General features: G+C 55.4%; 1 protein-coding gene across 1 annotated transcript; it reads right to left on the bottom strand.

Annotated features, from left to right (window-relative positions):
- Nucleotides 1–470: 470 nt before the first annotated feature.
- On the bottom strand, nt 471–17,009 carry TBC1D10C (TBC1 domain family member 10C). Its single transcript, XM_077819819.1, has 10 exons — nt 16,812–17,009; nt 16,189–16,403; nt 10,760–10,859; nt 10,240–10,347; nt 8,968–9,074; nt 8,034–8,148; nt 7,260–7,325; nt 6,621–6,810; nt 5,782–5,936; nt 471–1,613 (listed from the first exon to the last, which is right to left on the bottom strand). The coding sequence occupies exons 1-10, from the start codon at nt 17,007–17,009 to the stop codon at nt 1,095–1,097; spliced, it is 1,773 nt and encodes a 590-aa protein (XP_077675945.1). The 3' UTR covers nt 471–1,094.
- Nucleotides 17,010–17,162: the final 153 nt, after the last annotated feature.

Here is a 17,162-nt window from a genome sequence, read left to right as displayed (position 1 = left end):
TGTGGGGACCCACATGAAAGACCCCCTAAGCTTATTCTTACCAGCTTAGGTTAAAAACTTCCCCAAGGTACAAACTTTGCCTTGGCCTTGAACAGTATGCTGCCACCACCAAGCGTTTTAAACAAAGAACAAGGAAAGAGCCCACTTGGAGACGTCTTCCCCCAAAATATCGCCCCAAACCCTACACCCCCTTTCCTGGGGAAGGCTTGATAGTAATCCTCACCAATTTGTACAAGTGAACACAGACCCAAACCCTTGGATTTTAAGAACAATGAAAAATCAATCAATCAGTCTCCTGCCATTCCTGCCCTGGCCCATCCCCAGGAGGCTGCCTTAGGGCATACTTCCTTCCCCCAGTAATTCCTGTTGTTTGGCAGGTAAGAGCTGCCCTGCCCCAGCCCGTAGGTGGCTGGGGCTATTTCCTTCCTCCCACTGTGGTCTCCTGCACAAACAGGCTCCTGATTCAACACTTCTGATTGGCTTTTGCCCCCAGGACGAACTTTTAATACCATCTACACAGACAAGCTACCAAGCGGTGGCTCATCAGCCCCACCCCCCATCCTGGCCACAGCTCGGGGGGGAGGGAACCCAGAAAGAAGTTTCATTTCCCTTTAAGTTTTCAATCTGACCCCCTTCCCCGCTACAATCATAGGCTGCAGTATTCACAGGGTGGCTGCCACAGTACCCAGGGGCCTGGCTCTCCCGTAAGGAGCTGTGTGCCTCAGTCAGGACTCCAATGGAGGGGCAGTGCTTGTGAGTGAGCAAGGCCCAGGCAGGGGCCGGACTGTTCATGTTGCTGACACCAGTGGCCAGATCGCAGTGGGCATGTTCATCACACAGTGTGAATGCTGCTGGGGACTGGGAAAATCAGGCCTTGCTGATCGGTGCTACAGGATGCAGGGGGGGTCTCAACCCTCTAAGCCCAAGACCCCTTCCCTCTTCAAAGCGACGCCCCACACTGTCTCTTCTCCATCCATTGAGCAAATAGAGGGTGGAGCCTCTCCTGGTGGGGCAGGCTCCGCCCCTGCCATTCAAAACAGGTCTCCAGTGAGAGGTGGAGTCTCTCTTGCTAGGGCAGGCTCCGCCCTACCCATTCAGAAATAGGTCTCTAGGTAAGGGGCAGAGTTTCTCTTGGCGGGACCAGGCTCCTCCCCTTTCCTGCCCCCTTGCGCTGGGCTGAGCATGGGATGCTGAGCCATGTGGAAAGTCTTGCCACGCGTGTCCGGTTTCTTCCTGCCTGGGGGCTTCTTCTTCCGTGCCTGCTTCTCGGCTGCCGCCTCCTCCTGCCGGCGCTGTACCTCCTCCTGCTGATGCCGCTCCTGCTCCTGTCGGCGCTGCTCCTTCAGCCGCTCCTTCTCCAGCCGGCGCTGCTCCTTCAGGAGGGGTGGGGGCGGGTCCACCACAATCTCGGGGATGAGGAATGTGGGCGCTGGGTGCTTGTCCTTCTCGGGCTGCTGCGCATCCTCCAGCTGCTGGGCGTCGAAGACGGCTTTGGCATTGGGCAGGCGCTGCTCTGGGCGGTACCCGAAATCAGGCCGGACCTTGCATAGCTTGGCTAGCTGGCTTTGGCACTCGCGCTCCACATCGCGGTCCGAGACGGCCACGTCGTAAACCTGCAGGAGATGGGAGTGGGGGGACATCATTGGGTCTGAGTCTTGGGGGGAGCCCCGTGTGCAAAGAGACCCCAAGTGCACAGGTGAGAGGCCTCAGCTGGGTGTGTGCAGGGAAGAGAAACAGCAGAGGGCACCATGACTTTGAGTGGGCCTGACTGTTATAAAAAGCCAGTCAGCTGCAAACCAGCTGAGCGGCGAACAGAGGGAGTTTTCCTGGGAGTTCGCCTGGGGAGGGCCCACTGAGGCTTACATCTTGCCATCTTGCCGGCTTCTCTGAGTAGTTACTACAACTCCTGAGGAAGCTCGTAGAAGGAAGGTAATATGGATGGGGAGTGTTCAGCTGTTGTGACCTGCACGTCTTTCTTCCACAGGACAGAAGCGAATTTGTCTGTACAAAGTGCAAGTTGGTCTCCATATTGGAAGAGAAGGTTCAAGGTCTGAAGAAACAAGTATCGACCCTGTGTTGCATAAGAGAAACTGAAGATTTCCTGGACAGATGTCAGGATATGCTTCTACGGACACAATGTTCTGAAGATTCAGAGCAGGCTGCGCAGTGGGGACAGGAGGGCGGTGAAGAAATTTGGCAACATGTGACCATGTCTAGTTGGCAGCCGGTGTCAAGTGGAGTGCCCCAGGGGTCGGTCCTGGAGCCGGTTTTGTTCAATATCTTCATAAATGATCTGGAGGATGGTGTGGATTGCACTCTCAGCAAATTTGCGGATGATACTAAACTGGGAGGAGTGGTAGATACGCTGGAGGGCAGGGATAGGATACAGAGGGACCTAGACAAATTGGAGGATTGGGCCAAAAGAAATCTGATGAGGTTCAATAAGGATAAGTGCAGGGTCCTGCACTTAGGACGAAAGAACCCAATGCACAGCTACAGACTAGGGACCGAATGGCTAGGCAGCAATTCTGCAGAAAAGGACCTGGGGTGACAGTGGACGAGAAGCTGGATATGAGTCAGCAGTGTGCCCTTGTTGCCAAGAAGGCCAATGGCATTTTGGGATGTATAAGTAGGGGCATAGCGAGCAGATCGAGGGACGTGATCGTCCCCCTCTATTCGACATTGGTGAGGCCTCATCTGGAGTACTGTGTCCAGTTTTGGGCCCCAGACTACAAGAAGGATGTGGATATATTGGAAAGAGTCCAGCGAAGGGCAACAAAAATGATTAGGGGTCTGGAACACATGACTTATGAGGAGAGGCTGAGGGAACTGAGATTGTTTAGTCTGCAGAAGAGAAGAATGAGGGGGGATTTGATAGCTGCTTTCAACTACCTGAGAGGTGGTTCCAGAGAGGATGGTTCTAGACTATTCTCAGTGGTAGAAGAGGACAGGACAAGGAGTAATGGTCTCAAGTTGCAGTGGGGGAGGTTTAGGTTGGATATTAGGAAAAACTTTTTCACTAGGAGGGTGGTGAAACACTGGAATGCGTTACCTAGGGAGGTGGTAGAATCTCCTTCCTTAGAAGTTTTTAAGGTCAGGCTTGACAAAGCCCTGGCTGGGATGATTTAATTGGGGATTGGTCCTGCTTTGAGCAGGGGGTTGGACTAGATGACCTCCTGAGGTCCCTTCCAACCCTGATATTCTATGATTCTATGATAAGAATTAGTAGGGGAAGCAAAAGTGGATGGGAACCTGGGAGGCAGTGATCATGAGATTGTCGAGTTCAGGATCCTGACACAGGAAAGAAAGGAGAGCAGCAGAATATGGACCCTGGACTTCAGAAAAGCAGACTTTGACTCCCTCAGGGAACTGATGGGCAGGATCCCCTGGAAGAATAACATGAGGGGGAAAGGAGTCCAGCAGAGCTGGCTGTATTTTAAAGAATCCTTATGAGGTTACAGTGACAAACTATCCCGATGTGTAGAAAGAATAGTAAAAAAGGCAGGCGACCAGCTTGGCTTAACAGTGAAATCCTTGCTGATCTTAAACATAAAAAAGAAGCTTACAAGAAGTGGAAGATCGGACAAATGAAGGAAGGAGTATAAAAATATTGCTCGGGCATGGAGGAGTGAAATCAGGAAGGCCAAATCACATCTGGAGTTGTAGCTAGCAAGAGATGTTAAGAGTAACAAGAAGGGTTTCTTCAGGTATGTTAGCAACAAGAAGAAAGTCAAGGCAAGTGTGGGCCTCTTACTGAATGAGGGAGGCAATCTAATGACAGAGGATGTGGAAAAAGCTGATGTACTCAATGCTTCTTTTGCCTCTGTCTTCACGAACAAGGTCAGCTCCCAGACTACTGCACTGGGCAGCACAGCATGGGGAGGAGGTGACCAGCCCCCTGTGGAGAAAGAAGTGGTTCAGGACTATTTAGAAAAGCTGGACGAGCACAAGTCCATGGGACCGGATGCACTGCATCAGAGAGTGCTAAAGGAGTTGGCGGATGTAATTGCAGAGCCATTGGCCATTATCTTTGAAAACTCCTGGTGATTGGGGGAGGTCCCGGACAACTGGAAAAAGGCTAATGTAGTGCCCCTCTTTAAAAAAGGGAAAAAGGAGGATCCTGGGAACTACAGGCCAGTCAGCCTCACCTCAGTCCCTGGAAAAATCATGGAGCAGGTCCTCAAGGAATCAATTCTGAAGCACTTAGAGGAGAGGAAAGTGATCAGGAACAGTCAGCATGGATTCACCAAGGGCAAGTCATGCCTGACTAATCTAATTGCCTTCTATGATGAGATAACTGGCTCTGTGGATGAGGGGAAAGCAGTGGACGTGTTGTTCCTTGACTTTAGTAAAGCTTTTGACACGGTATCCCACAGTATTTTTGCCAGCAAGTTAAAGACGTGTGGGCTGGATGAATGGACTATAAGGTGGATAGAAACCTGGCTAGACTGTCAGGCTCAACGGGTAGTGATCAATGGCTCCATATCTAGTTGGCAGCCGGTATCAAGTGGAGTGCCCCAAGGGTCGGTCCTGGGGCCGGTTTTGTTCAATATCTTCATTAATGATCTGGAGGATGGCGTGGATTGCACCCTCAGCAGATGACACTAAACTGGGAGGAGAGGTAGATACGCTGGAGGGTAGGGATAGGATACAGAGGGCCCTAGACAAATTAGAGGATTGGGCCAAAAGAAATCTGATGAGGTTCAACAAGGACAAGTGCAGAGTCCTGCACTTAGGACGAAAGAATCCCATGCATCGCTACAGACTAGGGACCGAATGAGTAGGCAGCAGTTCTGCAGAAAAGGACCTAGGGGGTTACAGTAGATGAGAAGCTGGATATGAGTCAACATTGGTGAGGCCTCATCTGGAGTACTGTGTCCAGTTTTGGGTCCCACACTACAAGAAGGATGTGGAAAAATTGGAAAATGTCCAGCGGAGGGCAACAAAAATGATTAGGGGACTGGAACACATGATTTATGAGGAGAGGCTGAGGGAACTGGGATTGTTTAGTCTGCAGAAGAGAAAAATGAGGGGGGATTTGATAGCTGCTTTCAACTACTTGAAAGGGGGTTCCAAAGAGGATGGATCTAGACTGTTCTCAGTGGTAGCAGATGATAGAACGAGGAGTAATGGTCTCAAGTTGCGGTGGGGGAGGTTTAGGTTGGATATTAGGAAAAACTTTTTCACTCGGAGGGTGGTGAAACACTGGAATGCATTACCTAGGGAGGTGGTGCAATCTCCATCCTTTGAGGTTTTTAAGGTCAGGCTTGACAAAGCCCTGGCTGGGATGATTTAGTTGGGGATTGGTCCTGCTTTGAGCAGGGGCTTGGACTAGTTGACCTCCTGAGGTCCCTTCCAACCCTGATATTCTATGATTCTATGACACTGCGGGGGTGGGGGGGAAGTAAAGCCTGTAAAGCAGCTGCCCAGCCCTTCCCTCCCCAGCAGTGTGCACTGTGCTGTAAGCCTCTCAGGGGGCTGAATTGGGGAAGGGGCAGGGCAGGGCGAGGGGGAGGTCAAAGCTGGGGACGCATGGCCCTTGGGAGCTGAGTTGGGGAGGGGGCAGAAGAAGGGGGCAGGACAGAGCTGGGGAGGCCTGTCCCTGCAAGGACTGAGTTGGGGAGGGGGCAGGAGAATGGGGGAGGAAGGAGCTGGGGATGCCTGGCCCTGTGGGTTGAATAGAGGAGGGAGGCCTGGCCCCGCCAGGGGCTGTGCTGGAGGCTGGAGAAGGTTCCTATCTCTGCAGCAAAAGTCCAGCCTGGTCCCTGCCTTGTGCCTCACCTCGGCCATGAATGTGTCCTCCTGCAGCAGGCGGGCCGGGATGCTGCGCAGCTTTTCCAGTGTCTCCACCACGCCCGTGCAGTCCCGCAGCTTCTCCGAAGAGCCCAGAGCCAGGCGCACCAGCACCAGCCCCACCCGGAACAGCACCTTCACCCCTGCAGGGAGATCGCAGCCGTCAGGCCCCAAGCCAGCAGTAGGGGGCGCTGGCGCAGCCCTGAAACAGCCAGGAGATGGGGGCGAGCGGGCAGGAGGGGCTGAAACAGCCATGGTGACCTAGGAGGGAGTCATGAAACAGCTAAAGGCACCTGGGAGGGGGAGCCATGAAACTGTCAGGGGAGCTCTGTGTGAGTGAGAGAGAGAGAGAGAGAATGTGAAACAACCAGGAGGACCTACACAGGGAGGCATGAACTAGCCAGGGGAGCTGTGTGTGGGGGACACCATGAAACAGCCAGGTGAGCTGGGGGGGTGGGGGGAGAGCCTTGAAACAGTCAAAGGCCTCTGGGAGGGGGAGCCAAGAGGTGGCCAGGTGAGCCATGAAACAGCCAGGGGACCTGGGAGGGGAGCCATGAAACAGCCAGTCAAGGTGTGTGTGGGAGCCATGAAGCAGTCAGCGGAGCTGGGGAAGGTGGAGCCATGAAACAGGCAGCAGGCTTGTGGGGAGCTGTGAAACCACCAAGACAACATGACCCGGCCCCGCCCCTCCTGGCCCAGAGCAGCCAGGATGTCTCAGCTGTGGGGGAGCATAAATTGTGCAGGACCATGCCCCCAGTACAGCCCTGGCTGCAGGCTGGATGGCTGGCAGTTGGTGGAGCTCTGGGCTGAGCCAGCGTATCACACACCCTCGCTGAGGAAGGCATCCCAGATGCGCAGCACGGTGGGGAAGGGCAGGGTGCGGCTGTAGAGGCACAGGAACCACTCAGTGACGTAGAGCAGCGGCCCCACATCATGCTTCTGTAGGTGCTTGTAGGCCTTGGGGCAGACGCGCCGCAGCAGTGCCATGAAGACCTCGCCATCTAGCAGAACTGCCTCCTGTGGGGGCAACCAAGAACCCATCAGATCTGCCCGCTGCACAGCCTCACCCTGCTGCCAAGCATACAGGCTCCAGCTCCATAGCCCTCTCCTACTCCCCTGCTGGGGAAGGTAGGGTTGGCAGTGCAGGCTCCTCCTCCTCCCTGGTGTCACAGCACCCCCTGCTGGAGAGGGTGGGGCTGGGCAGTGCAGGTTCCTCCCCCTCCGTGGTGTCACAGCAGGAATCCTCCCTCTCCCTGGTGTTCGAGCGCCCCCTGATGGGGAGGGCAAGGCCAGGCAGCTGCAGGCTCCTCTCCATCCCTGGTGTCCCAGCACCCCCTGGTGGGGAGGGCGTGGCCAGTCAGCTGCAGGCTCCTCCCCATCCCTTGCTGACTCTATGTTGCATCTTATAAGGGTCCATGACCCTGTGGAATTCCCATCCTGGGGGAGGGGCACAGGGGGTTTCTCACCATCTCGGGGCTGTAGTAGCCAGGCAGGTAGCGCTCACTGATCTGCACTAGGCACCAGAAGGCTTGCTGCAGAGGAGGGAGAGACATTAGTCATGGGGGATGTTGGGGTCCCCGGAGCACACGGGGGCAGTGGTGAATAGAGGAGAGGCACAGGGGGCTGTCAGGGGAGCAACACAGAGTTTATGTGAGGGGGAAGGTGTGTATCATGTATGGGGAAGAGGGGAACTGGCTGCCCCAGCATGCAAAGGGGCCTGAGGGTACTGGCTAATGAGGGCTGGGAGTGGGGTTGGTGACCCATGGGGATGGGGAGGGTGTCTTGTGAGGGGATGGGAGCTGGCTGCTCCATGGGGGAGGGCAGTGCCCATGAGTCAGTGCCCATGAGTGGATGGGGTTATATCACAGGGAGGCAGAACAGTGGGGGTGGGTACTCGACAGGGTGGGGCAGGGCAGTGAGGGCAGGTGCCTGGTGTGGGTTCAGGAGAGTGGGGACAGGGGCAGGGCAATGGGGGTGGGTGCCCTGTGAGGTGGGGCTGGGCAGTAGGATGAGGTGGGGCAAGGCAATGGGTACAGGGGCAGGACAGTGAGGGCGGGTGACCTGCAGGGAGGGGCAGGGCAGTAGGGGAGGGGCAGGGCAGTGAGGACAGATGCTGGGCAGTGGGGGAGGGGCAGGGAGTGGAGGAGGGGCAGGGCAGTGAGGTCAGGTGCCAGGGCAGGGGGGGAGGCAGTGCAGTTGGGGGAGGGCATGGTTCCCAGTAGCTGCTGAGCATGACTCACCTCAGCAGGCATGTGCATGAGCAGCACTGCAGCCACAGGGCCCTGGGCCTGGCAGTAGCCCTCGCGGGGCCGGTACACAGTGTAGGCCTTCAGGAGCTGCAGGAGCCCTCGCTGCCTGCACGGATGGGGCTGGGTGTTAGAGTTGGGCCTGGACATGGGGTGCCCGGTGCAGAGCTCCCTCCCCATACAGGACCAGAACACTGGGCCCATCTAGCCCAGTATCATCCCCTGCCACCACCCATACCCCACCCCGTGTCAGATCAGACCTTTGGGAAGAGAACCCAGGTGTCCTGAGTCCATGAGGCTACGTATATACAGAACTCTCTAAATAGATACCTAGAGGGGAGTCTCTTGGGTGGATGTGTGGATAGAGGGAGGGAGGGATAGGTGTGCATGTGGATGGAGGGAGGAAGGAGTGTGAATAGGGAGGGAGGAAGGGAGGGAGGGATAGATAGAAGGAAGGAGGAGTGTGGATGGGGACTAATAGATGGGTCACACACTCCCCCTCTCCTCAGGGGTTTGGGGGTAACTCTGCTGCCCAGCTGGGCACTCCCCAGGGGACACCATTCAGCTGCAGGTTGCCCGGGTGTGGGGGGATGACTCTGGCTCATATGCCCGAGTGGTGCCCCAGCCGGCGCAACTCAATGGCATGGACCCCAGCCACATTCCCCCTGCCCCTTGGACAATCCCTGCTCTTTAACTGGAGCCGCTGGGAGCTGGTGTCAATGGGGAGACAGCACCACTCAGTGGCAAGTGCCTGGAATGGGAACCACAGGCCCACTAGGGCAGCGCTGCCCAGCCAGGAGGATCATCCTGGCCTGGGTGGCAGGACACAGCACCCCGCTCCAGCTGCAGGGACAACTCAGGCATTAGCCCCAGCAAGGTTTTCCCTCTGCTGCCCCAGCACTTGGCTGTGCCCCTGCCACCCCCTTACCCGTGCCCCTCAGGCGACAGGAACATCTCGTGGAAGGGGAACTGGCGGTGGATGTCCTTCTCAATGGTCTCCAACCACTGCGGGTCGCCAGGTGACTGTTCCAGTTCCTACGGTGACACGGCAATGGGTGACTATGGCGATAGGAAGTGGGCCACCCCACTCCATCCCCCAGGCAGGGGCTCAGGGTTAGCGGCGGGAGATCAGGGCCTGGGGCGGCTGTTAGTGGCTCCTGGCATGGTGGTTGTGTTTGCAGGTGCAGTGTGGGCCAGAAGGGGCATCAGAGCAACTGGATGTGGGTCCTTCGGCTCTGGCTGGGACCAACCAAGAGCAATGGAAACCCCAATGACTGAACTGCCACCTATCAGCAAGGGCTCCCAGCAGGCTGAACACATGAAATCAGTTGCAGTCTCTCACCTGGGACTGAGGGACAAAGGGACACGGACAGAGAAAGGAAACTGCAGTTCTCACAGCAGCAGCATGGCTCATGGAGCCCTGGTGCTGGTCAGGACAGATGATGTCTTAACTTTTGTCCCTCTGCTCCTCCCCTCAGGACTCCCTGCACCATGTGCCAGCGGGGCCTTGGAGAGGGTGAATATCTCTGACCAGGCGTCTGGCTCAGCTGGGACCCATGGGGCAGAGCTCATAGCACAAAACAGGAGGGCTGGAGTCCAGCAGCTCCATCTTGGAGGCATTAAGGCCTTGTGGCCAGCCCTGAAGGAAGTATGGGACCCCTCGGGAGACTGGTACACTGAAGGGGTACCCACACAGCACTGTTTATAAGATGGGTCATAGCACAGATCCAGTGGATCTGGGCCTCGAGACATCATATTCTGACACTGACAATGACTCACCCTGGGGCCAGATCCTGTTCTCCTGCCAGTCACCCCATGGCAGTCAGCAGGGTCAGGGAGAACAAGATCAGGCCCTTTCACCCTCTATATTAACCCCCTGCCCTCTGGCTCTGGGGAGCGGAGAGCTCCCCTCCTGCCACTGCAGCAATGCAGGTGCCTGCTGCAAGAGGTAAAGGAGCGCTCCCCTAGCAGCAGTGCTAGCTGGGATGTTATCCTCTCTGCACGCTAGTCAATACAGGGTAGCCTTGTGCATAGCCAGTGCCTAGAGCCAGGCGTGTGAAAGTGTGGGAGGCAGCTGGCTCAGAGCTTGGGGGCATCGGCATGGATGCTGGTGGGCCAGAGGTGGTGGGTGGGAGGCAGAGGATGCCGAGGGAGAGTGGGAGCTGCAAGGGAGGCAGGGGAGAGGGGAGGATCTGGTTACCTTGTACTTGCCCTGGTTGCGGGTCATGCTGGCCTGCCCTCCACACAGCAGGGGCCAGCAGCGGGCGCGCATGGACGAGGGGATCCCTTTACGGCACAGGACCTTCACCTGGAGCCAGAGAACTGCATCAACCACAGCACAACCCTCCACAGGACAGGGCCAGGGAGAGGGGACCCAGTGCACCCCCCCATGGGACGAGGCCAGGGAATGGGGGCCCAGCATGATAGACACTAGACAGAGCCAGGGCCCTGGGACACAGGCTTCAGGGGCAGGGAGACCCTAGCTCCAGGGGGCTCAGCTGTGTGGTATGACACTGTCAGGAGATGTAATGGGGGAAGCCCTGGCAGCAGCCAACCCCTGGGGGACTGGAGGACACTGGGGTGCCCTATGGGGAGACTGGTTGCTCCCTGGGGGAATTAGCAGGGCCCTTTGGGGTGCTCCATGGGAGGGCTGAGTGCCCCACTGGGCAATTGGGGTGGCCCCATAGAGGGGTTGGGATTTCTCTGTGGCTCCTCCTCACCTTCTTGTACCTCCTGGCCATGGCCTTCTCCCAGTGTGATGTCATCTCCAGCCATCTGTTTTCCCGGTGCCGGACGAGCTCTACTGGGGGCTGGGCCGGGCTGGATTAGTGAAGAGAATGGGTGTCAGGCCAAAGGCCATCTCCTCCTCGCCCTGTGCCTCCATTCCTACAATCTCTTTGTCCCCCTGGTGCACCCCTTCTACCTCTCTTTCATTCCCTCTTTCCTCCTCGCTTGTGCCCCCTCTTCTCCCTCATTCAGTCGCCGCACTAGGCTCCCCTCCTGGGGCACTTCTCTGGGAAGAGAGCACAGCCTCCTCATTGCCCACCCCCTGTCCAATCCTTCCTCTCTGCGTACTGCTGCCTCAGCTCCCTGTACCCCTGCCCTACCCTGGGGCTGGGCAGGGGGAGGTGGCACCTGGGAATGTGAAAACTAAACACTGGGCAAATCAGGATGTTCCAACATCACCTTAACTCTGACCCTTCTCCTGCCTAACCCCAGCTACAGGCTGGCAGCACCATCACCCTGCCAACACTACCCCCAGATGAGCCATAGACCTCCCCCCCAGCATCACCCCCACATTCTGCGTGCTGAGGGAGCATTGTCTTAACCGTCTGTTATTGTTTAGAGACCCAGAGCATTGCTTTTCACCCTCCATGTGCTTCAGAGACACCCCACAACCCCCACACTCCCACCAGAAGCACAGATCTCTTGTTTATTGGGTTTGTAAATTCATGGGGCACATTCTGAGCAACCAGATCTGGATGCATTCCCTCTGCCATGGAGACCATGAGTTTGAGTAACGACCAAGTAAGCAAGGAGTAATGATTAACAACTAATCAGTGAGTAATGACTGAGTAAATACTTACTAATCCCTGAGTAACAAGTGAGTAAACACTGAGCATTAGCAAGTAATTGCTGAGTAGCATCTGAGTAAATATCAAGTAATGCTTGGGTAATGACTACATAAACCCGAGTAGCAGCAAAGGAGTGATCAAGTAACAACTGAGTAAACCATGAGTAATGACCAGGTAAAGACCAAACAATGACTCAATAAACACTTAGTAACAATTTAGTAAACCCTGACTACTGAGTAATGACTAAATGAACACCACACAATGCCTTAATAACCACTGAGTAAACCCTGAATAATGACTGAGTAAATACTAACTGAATACTGAGCAATGGCTAAGCAAACACCAGGTGGCATTTGAATAATAACCAACTAAACATGGCTGAGTAATGACCTAGCAAATGCCAAGGGCTCAACTCCCTGTTGCCCTAGGGAGTCTTTATGCAGAGGACCCTAGGTCCAGGTGCAAAGTTGGCTTTGCCAGTTCATGTGCCACCTTGCAGCAGCCCCAGGTAGATGGGGTGTCCTAGGGGCAGAACAGGGGAGGGGAGGTGCTGCACCGTCTCTGACTGTTCTGTGCAAAGCTCCATCGGTCTACTGCAGCAGAGGCACTAGTTGAGCCTCAAGGGTTGTTGTAGCCTGTGAGGAGGGCAGAACTGGCACCTGCCACAAACTGCCTGCCCTCCATCTGGGCCTATGTAACACCTGAGTAACGAGCGAGTAAACCCTGAGTAAAGAGTGAGTAAACACTGAATAACAAGCGAGTAAACACTGAGGCCTGGTCTACATATAAAACTTAGGTCAACCTAGCTACATCACTAAGGACTGTGGAAAATGTCATGCCCTGTGCAACATAGTTAGGTCAACCTAACCCTGACTGCAGACACAGCTAGGTTGATGGAAGAATTCCTCTATTGGCCTAGCTACTGCCTCTCGACGGGGGTGGATTTACTACAGCAATGGAAAAATGCCTTCCCTCACCATAGCACGTGTCTACACTATAGTGATGCTGCTGTAACGAGTGAGTAAACAACATGGAGTAACAAGTGAGTAAACACTAAGAATGTAAGAGCGACCATACTGGCTTAGACCAATGATCCCTCTAGTCCAGTATTCTGTCTTCTGAGAGTGGCCAATGCCAGGTATTTCAGAGGGAATGAACAGAACAGGGCAATTATTGAGTGATCCATCCCATATCATCCACTCCCAGCATCTGGCAGTTAAAGGTTTAGGGACACCCAGAGCATGGGGTTTGTCCTTGACCATCTTGGCTAAAAGTAATTGATGGACCTATTCTCCATGAACTTATCTAATTATTTCTTGAACCCAGCTATACTTTTGGCCATCACAACATTCCCTGGCAATGAGTTCCACAGACTGACTGTGTGTTGTGTGAAGAAATACTTCCTTTTGTTTGTTTTAAACCTGCTGCCTGTTAATTTCATCGGGTGACCCCGGGTTCTTGTGTTATGTGAAGGGGCAAATAACACTTCCTTATTCACTTTCTCCACACCAGTTATGATTTTATAGACCACTACCATAGCCCCCCTTAGTCGTTTCTTTTTCGAGCTGAACAGTCCCAGTCTTTTTAATCTCTTCACATGTAAAAGCTATTCCATACTCCTAATCATTTTTGTTGTAATGAGTAATGAGCACCTAAACACTGGGTAATCAGTGTGTAAACACTGACTATTGAGTGTGTAAACACTGAGTAATGAGTAAATAAACACTGAGTAATGTGTGAGTAAACACCAAGTAATGAGTGCGTAAACACAGAGTAATGAATGAGTAAACATTGAGTAATGTCCACATATAAACACCAATGAGCGAGTAAACATTGAGTAATGTCCACATAACAAGTAATGAGTGAGTAAACATTGAGTAATGTCCACATAAACACCCAGCAATGAGCAAATAAACACCGAGTAATGTCCATGTAAACACTGAGTAATGAGCAAATAAACACTGAGTAATGAGCGAGCAAATACTGAATAATGAGCAAATAAACACTGAATAAAGAGGGAGTAAGACTATCAGTGTTTTAACCCACAGAGCTTCACTCTTATACTCTTTATCAGGACACGGGTGTGGGCAGTGACAGGTCTGTTGGGCAGGGGAATTGCCTTCGGGGGCAGGTTGGCAGCCCCACCACATGCAACCTTCCCAGCAGCACAGAGTGGATCCCCAGGGCAAGGCTGTAGGAAAGGATCCCAGGGAAAACAGGTGTGGGGCTGAACAGGGCTGTTCTCTCTTCTCTCCTGGGCCCGTTCACACCCTGAGCCGCTCGGCGGGGTGAGGTGGGGGTGGGAGAGGCTGGGGCACTGACGTCCCTGACCGCACACTGCTGCAAGCACGGTGTGCACATCACCATGGAGACAGGGACAGGATGTGGCTGAGCCATGAGCTGCTGAAACAGGAAGTTAGTTCATGCGGGTCGAGGGGTCCAGGATGCTCCCCTCCCTTGGCCCAGCACTCACAGTGCTCAGAGCCCTTCCCAGAGGGGTGAGGGGCCAGAGCTCTTCTCTGGGGCTGACACGGGCCTCACACCCGTCATTAGCACACGCCCCACCCCCAGAACCCAAAGAAAGAAAAGGGCCATGGACAGGTGTGAGCAGTTAGAAAGAAAACCACAGCTTCTGAGCTTATGTCCTCTGCAGGATCATGGCATGGGAATGGGGCAGAGTTCCCCAGCTTCCCCCAGGGCCGGAGCATTCTCCAGGCCTCGGTGCCTGGCAGTCCAGAGGGGACATCTCTAAAGACCCGCTCGAGCTCATCACAAGTTCTGGGATCAGTGCAGGAGTCACCCCTGGGCTCCACAGGAGATCAGACTAGACCAGTGGTTTTCAGCCTGTGGTCTGCAGATCATGGGTGGGGTCTGCAGATCATGTCTAAGATTTCCAAAGGGGCCTGCACCCTCCATTTCAAATTTTTTTGGGGTCTGCAAATGAAAAAGGTTGAAAACCACTGGACTAGATGATCAGAACAGCCCCTTCTGGCCTTCCAGCCAGGGATCCAGGAGCCTTCCCATGCCTCCGCGTGTTGCATTGATGTCATAGTTTGCATTTCATTTCCTACGGTTTTTGTAACGAACAGTAAGGAAGGGGAGGGAAAATCCCCTCCAAAGACAGAGCTTCCATCTCTGGTGTTCCTGAGCTCTGCTCCTTTGCAGACACACCTTGCAGATTTCAGAACTGGAACTGGGATCTGTTTGGTTAGACCCTACTTAAACATGCCCCCCTCCCCCAAAGGCGGACCTTGGAATCCTGACTGAGCAGGTAGTTAGAAAACCCCACCCTTGTCATCTGCCTTTAGCACACTGTGCATTAAAACAACAACCAAACAGACCTTAGCCTTGCCATGCTGGATAATCACCACTAAACCCCTTGGCACTAGCTAAGCTTAGCCCTCACATTTGGTATCACCATCAGCTAGCCCAGTGTCCAGGGAGACACCCCAATAATCCAGGTCCCAGGGAAGCAAGAGAGGATGTTATAGTAACATAGCATCTTTCACCCTGCAGCACTTTGCAGTCAGTGCTGGCTGTGTGAGCTGGGGCAGGTCACCTGCCCTGCTTGGTGCCTCAGTTTCCCCATCTGTACAATGGGGAGTAGGACACCACCCCCGCACCTCTCCCATCCAATAGGAGATGGGATGGCAGGTGCTCTGGAAGAGCTAGGTGTTATTGTGATTGTAGACGTAGACAGTTATGGGGCTGGGGCTGCCTCTAGGAAGGAGGGCACACAGGACACTCTGCTGCAGGAAGCGGGGCAGCAGCATGGCACACTGGCACCAGGGTGGCATGGGCTCTTCCAAACCCTACCCCGAAAACTCCCGCAACCTCAGCTGACCCAGCCATGAGGCTGATGGCATGAGCCGACTCTACCTGGATCCAGCTTTGGAGCTGTACACCCACTCGTGATTCCCCAGCTGGGGGAAGGTACAGAGAGTGAACTGGGGTGCCCAGGGACCGTTGTGCCTCCCCAGCAGAGGGCCTGCCCTCACTAGCACCTTGGGTTTGGAGACCGCAGAGGGCATCCCTGACATATTCCCTGGGTCGGGGGCTCCCCTACATCCGGCTGTTAGGGAGGTGGGGCTGGTGCACAGGGCCCTGATGCAAGAGTCCCAAACTGTTCTCTCTCCCAGTTTCTGAGACCCTCGTTCCCCAAACTCCACCTCTTCCCTGCTTCTGCCCCACCCCCCAGGGGGCAGCAGGACTAGGAGAGAGGTGGGGGGCAGGGCCACAACCACAAGCTGCTCCTCTTGGATGTGGGCTGATTCCCCAGTCCCCAGGCCAGGGGCTCAGCTCCTCTGTGTATGTCCGTTCTATGGGCCTGAGCACCCCATATCCTCAGCTCACAGACTAGGGAGATGCTGGATCCAGGCTCAAAGCTCAGGTGGGTATCAGCCCAGTACCCATGATGGTTCCAGGGAGGAAGAGATCAGGACGAGGAATGGGACCCAGGCATCCAGGTCAGCCATGCAGCGTGCTCACCCCTAGGGGACACAGGAGTGCCTTTTGCAGCACCCCTCTGCAATGCCCACTTTGAGCACTCCAATGCCCAGGCCTGCCCCACTCACCCATCCTGGGCGCCACTGGCCCCAAGGAAACCATAGCGGTCGGTCTGGCGATAGGGGGCAGCCCCGTTCAGCTCAGAGTCGGAGCCCAGCGAGCTGGAGTCATCATGGCGCCCAAGGGCTGAGTCGAAGGTGTCCAACAGCTCCTCCGGGGTACTGAGGCTGGAGGAGTCAGCAGAGGACATGGGGCCAGACGCCATGCCTGCGAGCCCAGCACCCTGCAGGGGGAGAGAGGGCAGGGAGAGGGGCCTGCAGTGAGCGCCCAGCATGGCCAGCCCTGAACCCAACACCCCAGGAGACATCCCCAGGGTCTGACCTGCCCAGGGCCCTGCACCCCCATCTCCGCCAGGGTCTGCCCCCTGGTGCCCCTCATCCCCTCTCCCCCAGAGTCTGCCCTGTGTACTGGGGGGAGGAACCCACGGGGGCCTGGTTTCTGGGCAGGGAGCGTAACACCCTCACACAGAGCCCCCCACCCCAATTCTCTTGTGTCTATCCCGGGGGTGACTTTGTGCAGCCCTGGTCTCCAAGTTTGGCCCCCTGGCACAGCTCAGGGGGGTTCCTAGGCAATGTCCCCACATTGTCCCCAAGAAGCCCTCCCCGTGCTCCATTCCCTCGTTCCCACTCACCTTCAATGTGCCCAATCCCCTTAGCTCATGCTCTGTGCTGGGGCCATTCCCAGTGGAGCAGTGCCCAAGTGGCACGGCCGTGCATCCGTCCCTTGCCAACACCTCAGTCCAGCGCGCTCCCCACGGGCGCTGCAAACTTATTTCCTCTTTGCTGTCATTTCCTTTTGCACCTGACAGGGCTGATGCAGCAGGCAGCATGCGGATGAAGGGGGAGGGGAACCTGAGGCCACGGGGAGTGTGTTTGTGGGGCAGCGCCCCCACCCCGCTCCCTGAAGCGCCCCCTGCTGGCAGAGGCTGGGGCTGGAGTAGCCGGGAGCTGCTCCCACCCCAGCCAGCGCCCCCACCCGGCTC

This window comes from Eretmochelys imbricata, chromosome 6 (assembly GCF_965152235.1).
Source record: "Eretmochelys imbricata isolate rEreImb1 chromosome 6, rEreImb1.hap1, whole genome shotgun sequence".
Classification (NCBI taxonomy): Eukaryota; Metazoa; Chordata; order Testudines; family Cheloniidae; genus Eretmochelys; species Eretmochelys imbricata.
Note: the sequence above shows the minus strand (reverse complement) of the source record. Positions and strands in the feature narration are given on the sequence as shown.